Source organism: Salvia splendens, chromosome 18, assembly GCF_004379255.2.
Source record: "Salvia splendens isolate huo1 chromosome 18, SspV2, whole genome shotgun sequence".
Taxonomy (NCBI): domain Eukaryota; kingdom Viridiplantae; phylum Streptophyta; class Magnoliopsida; order Lamiales; family Lamiaceae; genus Salvia; species Salvia splendens.
Window position 1 is genome coordinate 21200668 of NC_056049.1, and position 14367 is coordinate 21215034.

Genomic DNA, 14367 nt, shown 5'->3' on the forward strand with positions numbered 1-14367 from the left:
AATTGGGCTTTTAATATTCATAAAGCCCAGTCTATTAAACGGTAGCATTGTACCGAAATGCAGGGAAGTTTACTCAGGCGCACAGTAGAGATGCCCACCGGTTCCGGTTCAGAACCGGAACCGTGGCAATTTTCCCGAACCGGAACCGTCACAATTCGGGTCGCGGTCCGGTTCAGGTTCAAGATATTTTGAACCGGAACCGTCACCGAACCGGCGGTTCGGGACGGTTCGGAACCGGCGGAACCGCCGGTTCGGACGCGTATATCAAGGCATCAGGGATGGGGCCGACGGCGGCAACTTTTCAGCTGCAAAACCGGCCGGTTTCGGCGGTTAACCGGCAGTTCAGTGGTTTCCGGTGGCGGCGCGAGACACGAGGAGACAAGGCGCAGCTTTTGCAGACGGTTTTGTCCCGGGAACTGGCGGTTTTGCCCGGAAACCGGCGGTTTTCCGCCAAAACCGCCGGTTTTCCGTAAATTCAAATTTTTTTTTTCAAATTTGAAATTCGAATTCTTCCATTCCCCCCCCCCATTTTTATCTATAAATACCCCCCTCTATCCTCATTTACATTCACCCCACTCTTGTGTTAATAAGAGAACTACGTGGGCTTTGATTCCTCAATAAAATTGTGGATACGTAGGCAACTCAACTTAAATTTGAAAAATTTAACTTTGAAAGTTTAAGTTGAGCTCAAGCCCCTTTTCAATTTTTTTCCCCCCTTTCATGTTTTTTTTATTTACGTTCACGAGTCCGACGACACTTGTAAATTATATTACATTGTTGTATGTTGTATACTTGTAGTTGTAGATGTATATGTATTGTAAATTGTAATGTATCGTTGTCCGTTACAACTCAAACTCAATAAAATTGATATCATTTTCTCCTTATTCGTCGTATTTCTATTTGAATTATACATTGTCTTGTACTCTTGTTCCAAATTGTTGTATAAATCCAAATTTCAAATTAAAAAAAAAAAATTCGAACCGCGAAACCGCCGGTTCCGAACCGGAACCGCCGGTTTTCGAACCGGAACCGTGAAATAGCCTCACGGACCGGTTCCGGTTCCGCCTTCAACCAAACCGGAACCGGCGGTTCCGAACCGTGGGCAACACTAGGCGCACTGCAATTCAACCGAGGCTCTCTTAATTGGGGGAGTGGATAAGGAAACCAATCTAAATTTCTCTGTATCAACAATGTCAATCTCTTCTCTCTCCGCAACCATCCCCACCACCTCCAAGCGCTCCTCCTCCTCCTCCTCCTCCTCCACCCCCTCCTCCTCCTTCCTCCTCCGCCTCCCCTTGAAGCGCTTCTCCTCCCTCTCTCTCAATGCCTCCCCCTCCAAACCCCCGACCATCTCCGCCTCAATGGAGGCCGGAATCGGCCTCATGGCCACCAAATTAGGCATGATGTCCTACTTCGACAACACCGGCCAAGTCATCCCCGTCACCATCGTCGGCTTCCGCGAGGGCAACATTGTCACTCAGGTGAAGACGAAGGCCACCGACGGCTACGACGCCGTCCAAGTCGGTTACCGCAGGATTCGCGACCGGAAACTCACTAAACCGGAGCTCGGTCACTTGGAGAAGTCCGGAATCATTCCGCTCCGCCACTTGCAGGAGTTCCGGCTGCAGTCGGTCGAAGGATTCGAGCCCAATCAGCGCCTGGCGTTGGAGGAGCTTTTTAAGGAAGGCGATTTAGTCGACGTTTCCGGAACTACCATTGGAAAAGGGTTCCAAGGTACAATTTCGCGATTTTCATTAGCTGCTGCAATCATTCTGCCATTGCTTCTTTTTTTGCTATCTAGGTTAGAAATTGAATCGCAACATGTCAATTGCTACAATAATTGAGACCTTAGAGTAAATTTTAACGGTAGGAGGGAGAAGCGAAGAAGAAACTATAATTATTTTAGCGTAGACACATAAAATTGAGCATAGATACATAAAAGGATGAAGCTGTGATTATTTTAGCTGTAATTACAGAAAAATTATTCACCATAATTTGAATATATTCGATGAGATGGAGCGTAGATGCATAAAAGGATGTTGTTGGTTGAGAATATAAAACTATCTGTTTTGGAGATGTGTTCGTGAATTGATATTTGAGTATGCTAATATTAACTATTATTAGGTGGAATCAAGAGACACAATTTCAAGAGAGGGCTTATGACTCACGGGTCCAAGAGCCATAGGCAACTCGGCTCCATTGGTGCCGGAACTACTCCAGGACGTGTCTACCCGGGCAAGAAAATGCCCGGGAGAATGGGAGGCACCAAGACGAAGATCAGAAAGCTCAAGGTTATCAAGATCGACAATGAACTCAATGTCGTGATGATCAAAGGTGCCGTTCCTGGTAAACCGGGCAACCTGCTCCGCATCACACCGGCCAAAATCGTGGGAAAGAATATCCCCCAAAAGTAGCCTCACTCTGTAATCTATGATCTTCAGTAAGTAGCTTTTGAAATTCTTGTTTGAATTGAGCCTAGTTTGTTATTGCTGGTTGAATTCATTTTTGAGGCTACAGGAATGGAAATTTTCTGCAATATATGTTTAAGTGATTACAGTAATAATGCTACTTTAATTGTTGCTTCAAAATGAATTAGTCCTACACAAATAACCAGTAAGGTAGATCATGCCTTTGGCCTAATATGATGTAGCACAGGAGCTAACTAGTTACCAGAGAAGTCAGGCTCAGGTGGTTTAGCCAATTTGATCTTCCCAGCACCTGATTTGGCACGAATTCTGCTGACTCCACGCATAGCGTTGCTAGCGAATCTCGTGGCAAACAAGGTTGTCTTAAACCTGGAAGAACTACCTGTATCCGTCCTCGACGAGGTGCTTGGACCCATCAGTCGAGCTTGCACATCATCTTCATAGTAATCATCTTCGCTGCTGTAATCCGATCCACTGTCGTCACACTCACTCTGGTTAAGCTCAGCAACCTTTCTTCTTGAATGCCGACGCCATGCTGCTTGAATAAAAGTGGCTGCCCAAGTCCTCCACTGCTGTGAGTAGTATCGGAATGTCTGCTGCACCTGTCGGCTATGGAGGCGCCTAAACTGACTGGTGATGAACTTCAGTTCGTCAGCTGTAAGAGCGAAAGCCTCCACCTCTGTCAAAGCTTTGACAGTACGTGTGGATGGTGGGAAGTTGGAAGCAGCCTTAGGATCCAGAGCCCATGTGAGGAGCTCCTCTCCACAGAAATCGCCTTCTCTCAGGGTGCCTCGATTGAAGAAACCCGATCTCCCACCATCTGTTGTCACACTGTCCAGGCGGCCGCGGATGATGAAGAGCATTTCATCCACCGGGTCTCCTTCACGAAGCACGAATGTGTTGTCTGTGTATAAACTGGGTTTAAGCCTCTCACAAATGGCATCGAGCAATCGATCATCCATGTTTGCAAAGAGAGGGACCTGAACATTTATCATATGAAATGAAATCGAATGGGAAGCTTTGCTAGCTCAGTCGTCTAATCAGTAGAGTATACTTACTCGTCTAACTAAATTGAGACAGAGGTGCCTTTTGATGTCTCTTCTAAGGTCTTTTGGTAAGTTTTGGACCAAGCTCTCTTCATCGACTCCTCTCGTTTCCATCCATTTGTATTGATCATAGCGTCGCACTCTTTCCCTTAGCTCTGTCGGTAGCACTCTGTGATGCATCCATTGTTCCGAGTCGTGTTTTTTTACCCTCATCTCTTCCAGCCGAACCGTGAGAGATTGAAGATATGTCTGCAGCCAAAACAAGGACCCATCAATCAACCATTCAGGCATGAAATCTGATAAATTTAGACCAACATTAACTTGAATTAGCAATGTCAAATATGTGACAAAAACTTGAATTTTACATTTGACCTGATATCTAATTGACTGATATTTGGCAATAGATTATGCTGATTATAAACTAACTCGAGTTCATCCAAAGAAAAGTTTGTACTATGAAATATGAAGCCTGTATATATACCTGCATATTACCAATGAGCAGAGCAAATAGGAGGAGGCCTAAAATGGCTACTGCTATAGAAAACAGAACTTCTCCCGGATACGTGCTGGTTACAAGCCCCTGACCGAGTGTGCTGAGGAGAAATTCAAATAATAGTAGTCACCATCTTTTATGAGGACTAAAGTAGGGAGTCGTCTCGATCAATTTGGCAGAGATAGAGCACGAAGAAAGGTAGAACTCATAAAGGAAGTGAGATATATATTGAACTGGACTGAACCTCTCATTGTTACCACTGAAAAAAGTAACTCGACTATCCAAAGCTTACCGTTTCTTTCCAACTTACAGCAGATTAAAGATTGCTATATAAATCGAAGCAGATGCGTAACATTAAGAAGTGCATTTCCAGTCACCAGAAATAAACATGATCCATGAAAAAGAAGTCTCATTATCATGCGGCTAGTCAAGCTTAGGCTGCCTCCTTTATCTATTAGATTTTCACATGTTATTACTTGAATTTATGGGAACTGCAGAAACATACATAGCTCTGTCTAGACAGCTATAGAATTTTGGAATGAATGGATGAAAATTTTATTATCCTTCATGGATGGTTGGTTTGACTGGTTATTCATCAAAAGCATATATATTTATATATATATATATGAATGGAACTAAATATGATTCTTCTCTTTGCTGGTTTCTCAGATTTCTTGACAAAGTAAATATAGGACATGTATTAAGATAGAAATACCTCAAATTCTGCAGACCCCACCATAAACAATAGAAGTATTTTGAGACAAATTTTTCAGAATCAAGAACTCCAGATGACAAAGCTTGGGCATATATCCCATACTTGAACGGGGACTTTTCCTGATCGGTTATTTCGCATATTGGTGTAATAAACGTCGAGCTGATGTTTTTCCATGCTTCAAGGTTTGTGACCTCATGGGCACAATATAGATTTTTTGTATCGCAATTATCATAACGATTCTGATAGCATGCTCGGTACCAGCATGTATCTCTGCGTTCAATGGCAAATAGATACCACAAGGCCCCAACAATCTGTTGAATCAAGACATTTAGAAATTTGAAGAGCAAATGTCACAACATTTTTCGAACTAACAGCATTGAGCAGAAATTTGAAATATTCTTACATGACTAGCAAGCATGAACCATAACAAGTAATAAGCTGCACCAGCCCATGCTGTCTCTGCAAATACACCCTGACTCTTCTTCAACTCTGAACTAAGAGGAATAAACCGCACAAACCGTGGAATGTATTGGACAAAAACAATTATCACCAGAGCCTTTTTCGTACTCAATACATCGTAATCTTCTGCCCCACGCAGAAATTTCCACACTACAACCTGTTGAAGCATAATTTCAAATATACTACACATTTTTTTTTTGTATATTATCTAGCTTTCTGGAGTAAATAGGTAGCACCGGATGTCTAAATCAAACAAGCAGAACGTCACATGGTATCAAAAGCATTAATATGATTTGAAACCAAATTTGTTAAGTATGTAACCCTCTATGGAGAAGTCATGACTGACTGAGTAAATGTTTTATGCATTTAAGTGGTCAGCACATACCTGTGGTAGAGGTAGCACGGAGAAGAGATCCACAAAGAAATAACGATGTATATACCGACTTGCTATTTCTTTGGGATCAATCACAAGTTCACCTCGTCCAAAAACCCGAGATGAAGGCGCAATATAAGCTGTGCGGAACTGGAGAAGAATGCGCGCAAAGTAAAAGACATCAATTATAGTCCTCAGAGTCGTAGTCGTGTATGCCAAACTGCTGTGTATATGCAAGCACATTTTCTCAGGCCGGAAAACTGGAAGATACAAAAACAAAGGATCCACTGATACTGCAAGAAGGCAGGACATAACTAAAAGCTTATTCCACAACACAAGACTCTTGTCTTGAGGGTCAAATATCCTCTTTTCAGAAACTTTGAGATCCTCTGGGAATACTGCTCGTGTGACTCCGGATTTCAGTGACCGGCCGAATGTAAGAAGTCCTTCAGATCCCTTTTGAACCATTTTAAACGACTTTGATGCATTCGTAGTCGCAGGTCCTTGAGAACCCTCTAAGCTAAACCCACATCTATTCCTTTGAGCCATATCTGATCGAAAAGAATTGGAGCCTTCCAACCTATGTCGAAGACCATGGCAAAACACAAAACATATCGTCATTTTTCCTAGACGTACCAAGTGATATTATTCATAAAAACAAAACATGGATTGCCCTTTCACCTGCAAATGAGGGAGGGAGCTATGAACACTAAGAAAAGAGCGACTTCCCCGAATAATCGAGAGTCTAGCTAACTAATCGAAAAAGTCACAAGTTTAAGGCTTCCAAAAAAAGGAAAAACATCAAACATAATCATATTGTACACCATTTTGGAACCTATAGAATGAAGTGACCGAAAACATATCTTCGCCAAAGTGTAGAGCAAATGATGGATACCTTACGAATTTCTCCTTTTGGCCACCGATATATTGTGTCTTATAATTGGAGTCGAACATTGTAGCAAACCAAATACATAGCGAATTTTGGCGAGCTTTTCAACAAAAAGGAAACAAGAACCCCCCTTAAACTTGCGCACGGAATCATGAATTATCGTCTCCAGAAATCCCCGCGATGCCAATGTTTGATCAGCAGGCTTTGCCTGAGATAGCCATAAAAGAAACACACACACACATTCCATTTTCATAAGGGAAATATAAATAATTACAGGGATAAAAAAACAGAGCACATATATTTTGGCGAAACAAGGCAAAATTTGTTATTTCTGCAGTATTTGATCACTGAATTTCCTCATACCTGGAAAGGAAATGAATCAAGGGCAACTCCAAAGCCACCAACTAATAGGTCTACGCGATCCAGAAAAAGAAAAGTAAATTACCAAAAAAAAATACAAGTTTCTGGAGAAGAATTATGCAGAAATGAAATGGAAGAAAAGAAGATTGATTGGATCACAAGGAATTGAAAGGGGTCAAATTATTTTCTTATCCGAACATGCAGCGGGAAAAAACTGTTTGCGTGAGATTTATTATCAGAGTAATTAGATTAACAAAAGAGAGAAGTTTTCGGTGTCTAAATTCAAAAAATATATATATGTCTGTAACATCTTCTCTCTCCGTTGGGCGAGAGCGAGAGAGAGTGATTTTCGCGCCAAGTGAAGGGAATTAAACGAACTCTCTCCATACGATGAAATCAAATAGTATACAAAACTAATATTTTTTGAGATAAGTCAATAATCTGGAGAGTGTTATATTGCTAATTCAATACTTAATTGGTAATTACAATTAAATAATAGCCCTTAGATATTCAAATCAAGGTCATAGATCATCAACCCCGAGATGTCAATACGATTAACAAAAAATGTCAATAAGGATATTAGACCACCCGCAACGCGTTACGCGGGTGGCACGAGTCCCATTCCTCTGTGACGAGACAGGCGCGGGACGCGTTGCAGCGTCCTGTCCCGTCACCAGCCCGCCGGATCACCCGTCATGCCGAGACGCCGCACGAGAGTCTCGCCACGCGCTTCTGCGACGTGACGCGCGCTGGGACCATGCGTGACGCCTACTCGCCGGCCCGCGAGTGGGTTTCGTCATGCTGACGCAATAATTCATTTTTTTTTAAATTCGAATTTAATAAAAAAAATTAAAAATTCGAAAACGGTAATATTACCGTTTTCGACCGTTTTCCTTTTTTTTATTTTTATTTTTTTACTCTATAAATATTCATATTTCATCCTCATTTCACACACAAACACACATCTAATCCTCTCAAATCATCTCTCTTTCCTCACCAATTTTCATCTCAAATGATCTCTTTTATTCTTCCCCCAAATTTAATCGATCTAATGGATCCATATGAGCAAATGCATCGAATAATGGAAGAATCACTTGAAGAAGATCGACGCCGGGTGGCGGAGGAAGCCGCGCCGCCCCAAAGACGCTCCCGGACTTACATCCATCGTAACCGGGAGGAAGCCGCCGCAAGGTTAGTCGGCGACTACTTCTGCGATAACCTGGTGTGGGGAGATACCTACTTCCTTCGTCGTTTCCGCATGTGGCGACAACTATTTCTCCACATCGTAAATACAGTGGCAGCACGGGAAGAGTTCTTCTAAGAAAGGTTCAACGCCGTCAGCCGTCCCAGCCACACGACGCTGCAGAAATGTACTGCAGCAATTCGTCAGCTTGTGACTGGACAAGCGGCGGATGTGTTCGACGAATACCTCCACATTGGAGAAAGCACTGAGAGAATGTGCTTGATCCAATTCTGCAAAGGCGTCCGAGCAGCCTTCACCAATGAATTTCTTGGGAAGCCAAGCACGACAGATTGCCAGTTCCTGCTCCGCCTTCACGAAGAAGTGCACGGATTCCCTGGGATGCTTGGCAGCGTCGATTGCATGCACTGGCAAAGGAAGAATTGCCCGGTGGCGTGGAGGGAGTCGTACACGAGCGGCCACAAAGGCACCCACCACCGTTATACTCGAGGCCGTTGCCGATTACCAGCTATGCATCTGGCATGCGTACTTCGGGGTCCCCGGCTCGAACAACGACATAAATGTGCTCCACCAATCTGACCTCTTCGCCGAAGTTTTGGATGGTAAAGCGTCGGTCATCAACTTCACCGCTAACAAACGGCGCTATAAAATGAGGTACTATCTTACCGACGGCATATACCCGAAGTGGCCAACCTTCGTGAAGACGGGCACTAGGCCTGTGAACGCAAAACAGACGCTTTTTGCGCAGAAGCAGGAGGCTACTCGGAATGATGTGGAGCGGGCGTTCGGGGTTCTCCAAGCGCACTTCAATATTATCAAAGCCACGGCTCGTACGTGGTTCATGGAGAGCATGGTCGACATCATGTATACGTGCATAATCTTGCACAACACAATTGTCCAAGACGAAGGACCCGAGGCGGGAAATTGGTTCGACCCTGAAGCCCCCGGAAGCTCAACCGCAAGTAGTCCGCCTCGAAGTGGAGTGCATCCGTCTATACAAGAACGGATGTCTATTCGGGCAAGGACACGTGACTCTACCGCCCACGCCCAACTCCAAGATGATCTAATGGAGCACATTTGGGCAAAATTTGGCGGAAAAAATTAAATTATATATTTTTAATTTTTTTAGGATTTTTAATTATGTTTTGCTTTATTGTTTTAAGAATGTAATGTTGTAATTTTATTAAATGTGTTTTTATTAATTGAATTTGTTGGAAATAAAAAAAAATGAAAATGAATTAGAGCATCAAATTATACAGAGTTGAATGATCTGACATGAATTTAGAGCATCAAATTATACAAAGTTAAATTATGTCTTTTTTTATTTATTTTGCCACGAATTTAATTATATATTTTTTTAGGATTTTATGTTGTAATCTTATTTTATTTAATGAAGTGTGTTTTTATTAATTGAATTTGGTTGGAAATAAAAATAAAAAATGAAATTAAATGAATAGTAATTGAAGAGACGGTTAAGGGACGGATAAGAAATGGAGGGTTGCAGGTTCCGTCCCTTAGTTAAGAGATGGAGTAAAAAAGTACAGTGGGGCCCATGAATAGTAATGTAAGGGACAGATAAGTGACAGCGTTGCGGATGACCTTAAAGTCAATTTACAACAAATGAGTTGTAATTAACTTTTGAAAAATATCACATAACTTTAAAACACATATAACTTTCTCGATTTAAATTATTTTTTTGCACAACATATATCTAATTAAAGATAATTTCATAAGGATTCTAACGAGATCTCACTTGCATATGTTCCGATATCAAAATTTGAAATTTTTTTGAAAATTTTCAATTTTTTCGTACAACAATAAATGTCAACATAGTATATAAAATATGTCAATATAATACATCTAGAATGTCATTCTTAAAACAATGTGTTGACATTCTCAAAGCTGTTGATATTTTCAAAGCACTATATTGACATTTTCATCCAAAACCCTAATTTGATAGTTTTTTATCTTTTTCGATTTAATTAATAAAAACGAAAATTACACATGACAAATTTTAGACAACTAAATTTTTAAAATCCTATGGTCTTAAATTAGTTATAGTTAGCAATTAGAGAGTGAGTTAGCAATTGATCACTCCCCTCAATAACATTATCTTAATTTTTTTTGTAACTTATAAATTTAATAATGTCAATAGAAAATATTCACTAGTCTAGTCTAGATATGCCATGCATGAAGAATCCAACATACTAGTATATTTTTCATAAACAAAAACAAAATTTATGTTATACAAAAATGTTGTATTCACAAATGATAAAAACTATTCTTTAACATGATTCTGCTAAAGAAAACATGATAGTGGTATTCTCTAACATGAACCAGACAATAAGCCTCAAGAATTCTAGCAGACTAATTCAAAGATACCAAGGAGGGTTTGCTATGCCATTACATACTGTTGCAGGTGCTTCGTTCTCTTCTTGTTCTTCAGCTTACGTAAGGCGCAAGACTCAATCTGCCTGATCCTTTCCCTGCTCACACCCATAAGCTCCCCGATTTCTTGCAATGTCTTCATTCTACCATCCTCGAGCCCAAACCTCCACGACACAACTTGCTTTTCTCTCGGATTCAGGCTGTCGAGAACCTTCGCCAAGTCCTGTCTCATAAACTGCTTGATCAGCAACTCCTCGGATGTTTCTGCCTCAGGGTCTGAAATCACATCCTATACAATGAAAAAGGAGAAATAAGTTAGAGACGGGAAGGAGTAGGGATAGAGATGCCAAAGAGATATGTTTTCGGACGTACTGAGGGTTTGAGGTCTTGATTGATTCCGATTTTCTGGTCAAGGGATCTTGGAGCTTTGGGGGTCAACATGACTGCAGAAAGTCGCTTCATGGAGAGCCCTGTCGCCTCAGCAACTTCTGCGTCATCAGGAACTCTACCATTTTCACTGTAGAGTTGCTTTCTTGCCTCCTTTACTCTATAAGTAGCTTCAACCATGTGAAACTGTCATGCAGGCAAAGCATGCAAATTTAGATTTCATAAGCCTCCATTTTAGCAGTACACTCACTCGGTCATTCATTGGGTAAAATAAAATGTAGGAGAACTTTTACCGGTAGTCTAATTGTCCTGGACTGGTCAGAAAGTGATTTCCGCACTGCTTGCTTTATCCACCAATGAGCATAGGTGGAGAACTTGAAACCCTTTGACGCATCAAATTTCTCTGAACCTCTCACAAGTCCACGACACCCTTCCTGAGGGCGAAACCATAAGAACATTTAGTTAAAGACAGGCTACGAGGCGAATGGGTCATATGTTTTTTTTTTCATTTCTTCATTATAACTTCATATTTTTCAATCAGAGGTGGCAAAGTAATGAATACCTGAACCAGATCTTGAAGATTCATCCCAGCTCCCAGGTAATTTTTTGCTATAGAAATAACGAGCCGTATGTTGCTCTTAATCATTTTATCTTTGCATAGAACACCGTAATTCAGTTGTTGCCGCAAGGTTTGGTGATCAAGACCAGCAGCTGCCGCCCATTGGGCAAAAGTAGGTGGGCTGCCAAAACGTAGAGTAAGCTCATCCTGTAGTTTTTCCAGCTTCAATAAAGCCTGCATTCATTGTAAATAAGTGTTAAACGCCAAACCAACATAAGCCAGCAAGTCACTGCAAGAGGCTTATAGAACAGAAAAAAGAAAAAAGATAGGAACTTTTATTAGTACCCAAGCAAGATCCCAGTAACTATTACAGCTAACAATAGTTTCTCCAGGCTAAGTTGAAAGAATATACTCCCTCCGTCCCAACTCAAGTGATTGATTTTTTTTTGCCGTTGTTTTGTGAAGATGATAATACATAGTTAAAATGAAGAGAAAGTAAGAGAGAGAATAATATAGAATAGAGTCGTATCTACATTATTCTCTTACTTACTTTACTTTCTCTCCACTTTAACTATTTATTTATCATTTTCTCCAAACACGTGTCGAAAAGCCGTCAATCACTTGAGATGGGACGGAGGGAGTAGATCATTTGATTAATATATTAACTTCGGCATTTTTCTAAAATCACACATGTACGAAATGATCTACCAAAGCCGATTCTTCTACACAGTCAATAAATGATTTCTAGGTAAATGACATTAAATAAATGTATGTTTTGGGAAAAAATGAAACGGAGCCAAATTAATCTAAAGCTACCTGGATCCCTTCTGACAACATCTTTTCTTCAGAAGCAGTAAGTAGCCTAGAAGAACTTGTAGTCCCCCTTAAGTAACGTAAGGGATCAGAGTAATCTACTTCCTGCACAGAAGAGCGCTTTTTCCGGCTTGAAGAACCAGATTTCACAGACACAATATTGGCTGCAGCCTTTTCTGCTGCCCTACTTCTCCTGGCTTTTCGTTCTGTCTGACGCTTTGATCTAACAGTTATAATATTAGATAGTTGTGACTCGAGAAACTCTAGTTCCTCAGCACTAGGTTCCACATCATCATCAGGTTCTGCAAGGGGATCCGAAACAGGAAAATTTCCCCCTAGCCCAATTTCGCCAACTTTAGCTTCAGTGAAAACTTTTTCTGCAGGATAGGTAAGGTGACTCTTTTCAAACATTAAATTACCTTCACGGGAGATTCCAGTGGTAGTGCTACTTGACTTGGTGGATTTATGATGGCTGATCATCATTGCTGCATCTTTTGCTAACTTGACTGCCTCCTTAGCTAGAGCAAGTGCTTCAGATGCAGCAGTGATGACAGTTTCTTCCCTTGTAAGAATAGTCGCCTCATCCAAATTTGCTTCAAGCCGTATCTGCATTGTAATTAATGTTAGCAATTAGGATATACTAACTGGTTAAGTAACAAAAGAATCAGGAATTTTCCTACAATCAGAATTCAAGACAATTTGCTGAAGACAGTCTCTAATTTGAGCGTTGTACGTGTAACCATCAAATAAGAAAAGTATTATCACAGCCTTAATTCTTTAGAATGTGTTTTGTCCAACCTCAGATGGGGGGCCAACTGCTCCAACGTATGCCAATGGTCTCTCCGCAACAAAGGGAATTGGACGAGTGTCTAAAGACACTACTTTCTCCAATTCAAGCATTGCAGATGTTGATATCGATGCTCTCCATGATCTATCAGCAGCGGCTGAACTAGGAAAAGCTTCTAATGATGATAGCTGTAGCTTCTCCAACTCAAGCACTGATGATGTTGTGGCTGTTGGTACCGATGTGACCGATAAGATACATTGTGTCCGGAAATTGATGGCCTCTCTACTCTTTGCTGCAAATAAGTACATTACCAAAATAAATCCTCAGTTCTATTAGCCTGATGTCACCAATAGCATAAAATTCCCAGATCAAGAGCTTGATGTCACCAATAGCATAGAGCTAATATGACGTTCTCTTATAAGATTCACAATAACCAAGTTGTAAATAAAACCAAAGAGAATTTTCAAGATAATAGAAAAGTGTAGAACCCCTTGCTTTCATAAAAAAGACACATTAGGCCTTAACATCTGATTACAAGAGCAAACAAGATCTAATTTGAAATGGTTGCCAAACATCTTTAAATCTTACAGGCTTTAAAACATCAAGTTTTGGCATTTATCATATCCAATAACACAAAGCCTCCAAGGCGCAGCGATTAGGCGAACCATATTGTCAATAAAATCACCCATCCGCACCCCACACATAACAAAATTCAAATCCCATATCTCGATTAGGATGAACAGCCTATTCATCTCAATTCTCACAAGTGGAATTTTGTAAACACAACACAAAATACGTACTACACCAGATATACCTAAAACAATCTGCTATCAATCAGGGGAAACCAAAACCGGCAAACCGCATACCAATTCAATTGAGCACATTCAAATTTCCCTCACAGACACAAACGGTGAATGCATCATAATCAATAACTGTAAAGCTTCAAAAGGAAAAATAATAATAAGTTTAAGTCTCCAAACGATAAACACTAACACGAGTGGATAGAAGAATAGCTCTGGGACTTGAAGTAGTTGACTGCAAAAGTGTCCGGCGAGCACTTGAATTGCGGTAGCAGGCACGACATCCTTCCCTTATATACACATTTATAAATAGATATTCAAACTTCCACACATTCTTCCCCGTGCAATTCCGCAACTTCTACTCCAATGAAACTGCTGATGAGCCAACGACGCAATGCTATTTGGCTGAAGGAGGCGTGTAGTAGTCAGAAAACGAGAGATATATAGATACAAAAACTCGAGAGAAACTCAGTACTCTACGTGGTGCAAGTCCTAGAGAGAGAGAGAGAGAGGTAGAAAGAGATAATAATAAGGATAAGAGAGGACTGGCAATTCCTTTGAGAAATGAGGTTGAAAGGAAGACAACTACAGCAAGGCTCCACCTCCACGCCTTCTCTCTCTCTCTCTACGTATTTTAAATTGGGATTTTTGTACGGTTTGGGCTTAGTTTT

General features: G+C 40.9%; 3 protein-coding genes across 6 annotated transcripts; 1 reads left to right on the top strand and 2 right to left on the bottom strand.

The window, feature by feature from the left end:
* The first annotated feature begins 1159 nt into the window (after nucleotides 1-1159).
* On the top strand, nucleotides 1160-2547 carry LOC121776225 (50S ribosomal protein L3, chloroplastic-like). Its single transcript, XM_042173385.1, has 2 exons — nucleotides 1160-1734; nucleotides 2125-2547. Exons 1-2 carry the CDS (start codon nucleotides 1191-1193, stop codon nucleotides 2412-2414), a joined length of 834 nt encoding a protein of 277 aa, XP_042029319.1. The 5' UTR covers nucleotides 1160-1190; the 3' UTR covers nucleotides 2415-2547.
* Nucleotides 2548-2646: 99 nt separating this feature from the next.
* LOC121776224 (putative cyclic nucleotide-gated ion channel 8) lies at nucleotides 2647-6801 on the bottom strand. Its single transcript, XM_042173384.1, has 8 exons — nucleotides 6765-6801; nucleotides 6408-6609; nucleotides 5525-6092; nucleotides 5084-5296; nucleotides 4681-4991; nucleotides 3954-4065; nucleotides 3485-3721; nucleotides 2647-3406 (listed from the first exon to the last, which is right to left on the bottom strand). The coding sequence occupies exons 2-8, from the start codon at nucleotides 6464-6466 to the stop codon at nucleotides 2663-2665; spliced, it is 2244 nt and encodes a 747-aa protein (XP_042029318.1). The 5' UTR covers nucleotides 6467-6609; nucleotides 6765-6801; the 3' UTR covers nucleotides 2647-2662.
* A 3352-nt stretch (nucleotides 6802-10153) lies between these two features.
* On the bottom strand, nucleotides 10154-14296 carry LOC121775789 (RNA polymerase sigma factor sigB-like). Of its 4 annotated transcripts, none has more exons than XM_042172841.1 (8): nucleotides 13890-14296; nucleotides 12908-13188; nucleotides 12529-12715; nucleotides 12113-12444; nucleotides 11300-11530; nucleotides 11031-11171; nucleotides 10723-10923; nucleotides 10154-10639 (listed from the first exon to the last, which is right to left on the bottom strand). In XM_042172841.1, the coding sequence occupies exons 1-8, from the start codon at nucleotides 13978-13980 to the stop codon at nucleotides 10358-10360; spliced, it is 1746 nt and encodes a 581-aa protein (XP_042028775.1). In that variant the 5' UTR covers nucleotides 13981-14296; the 3' UTR covers nucleotides 10154-10357. The 4 variants fall into 4 exon arrangements, with proteins under 4 accessions (XP_042028775.1, XP_042028774.1, XP_042028773.1 ...); XM_042172840.1 differs by having other exon boundaries at nucleotides 12113-12462; XM_042172839.1 differs by having other exon boundaries at nucleotides 12113-12715.
* Nucleotides 14297-14367: the final 71 nt, after the last annotated feature.

Excerpts from the sequence above, each read along its gene's own strand:
- LOC121776225 (XM_042173385.1), top strand. The coding sequence starts at position 1,191 with ATGTCAATCTCTTCTCTCTCCGCAACCATCCCCACCACCTCCAAGCGC. Across the intron at positions 1,735-2,124 it reads CATTGGAAAAGGGTTCCAAG|GTGGAATCAAGAGACACAAT; the intron begins GTACAATTTCGC and ends AACTATTATTAG.
- LOC121776224 (XM_042173384.1), bottom strand. The coding sequence starts at position 6,466 with ATGTTCGACTCCAATTATAAGACACAATATATCGGTGGCCAAAAGGAG. Across the intron at positions 5,297-5,524 it reads CCGTGCTACCTCTACCACAG|GTTGTAGTGTGGAAATTTCT; the intron begins GTATGTGCTGAC and ends ATGCTTCAACAG. Across the intron at positions 3,722-3,953 it reads TGCTCATTGGTAATATGCAG|ACATATCTTCAATCTCTCAC; the intron begins GTATATATACAG and ends TTTTGGCTGCAG.
- LOC121775789 (XM_042172839.1), bottom strand. The coding sequence starts at position 13,980 with ATGTCGTGCCTGCTACCGCAATTCAAGTGCTCGCCGGACACTTTTGCA. Across the intron at positions 11,172-11,299 it reads ATCTTCAAGATCTGGTTCAG|GAAGGGTGTCGTGGACTTGT; the intron begins GTATTCATTACT and ends TTTCGCCCTCAG. Across the intron at positions 10,924-11,030 it reads CCAGGACAATTAGACTACCG|TTTCACATGGTTGAAGCTAC; the intron begins GTAAAAGTTCTC and ends CCTGCATGACAG.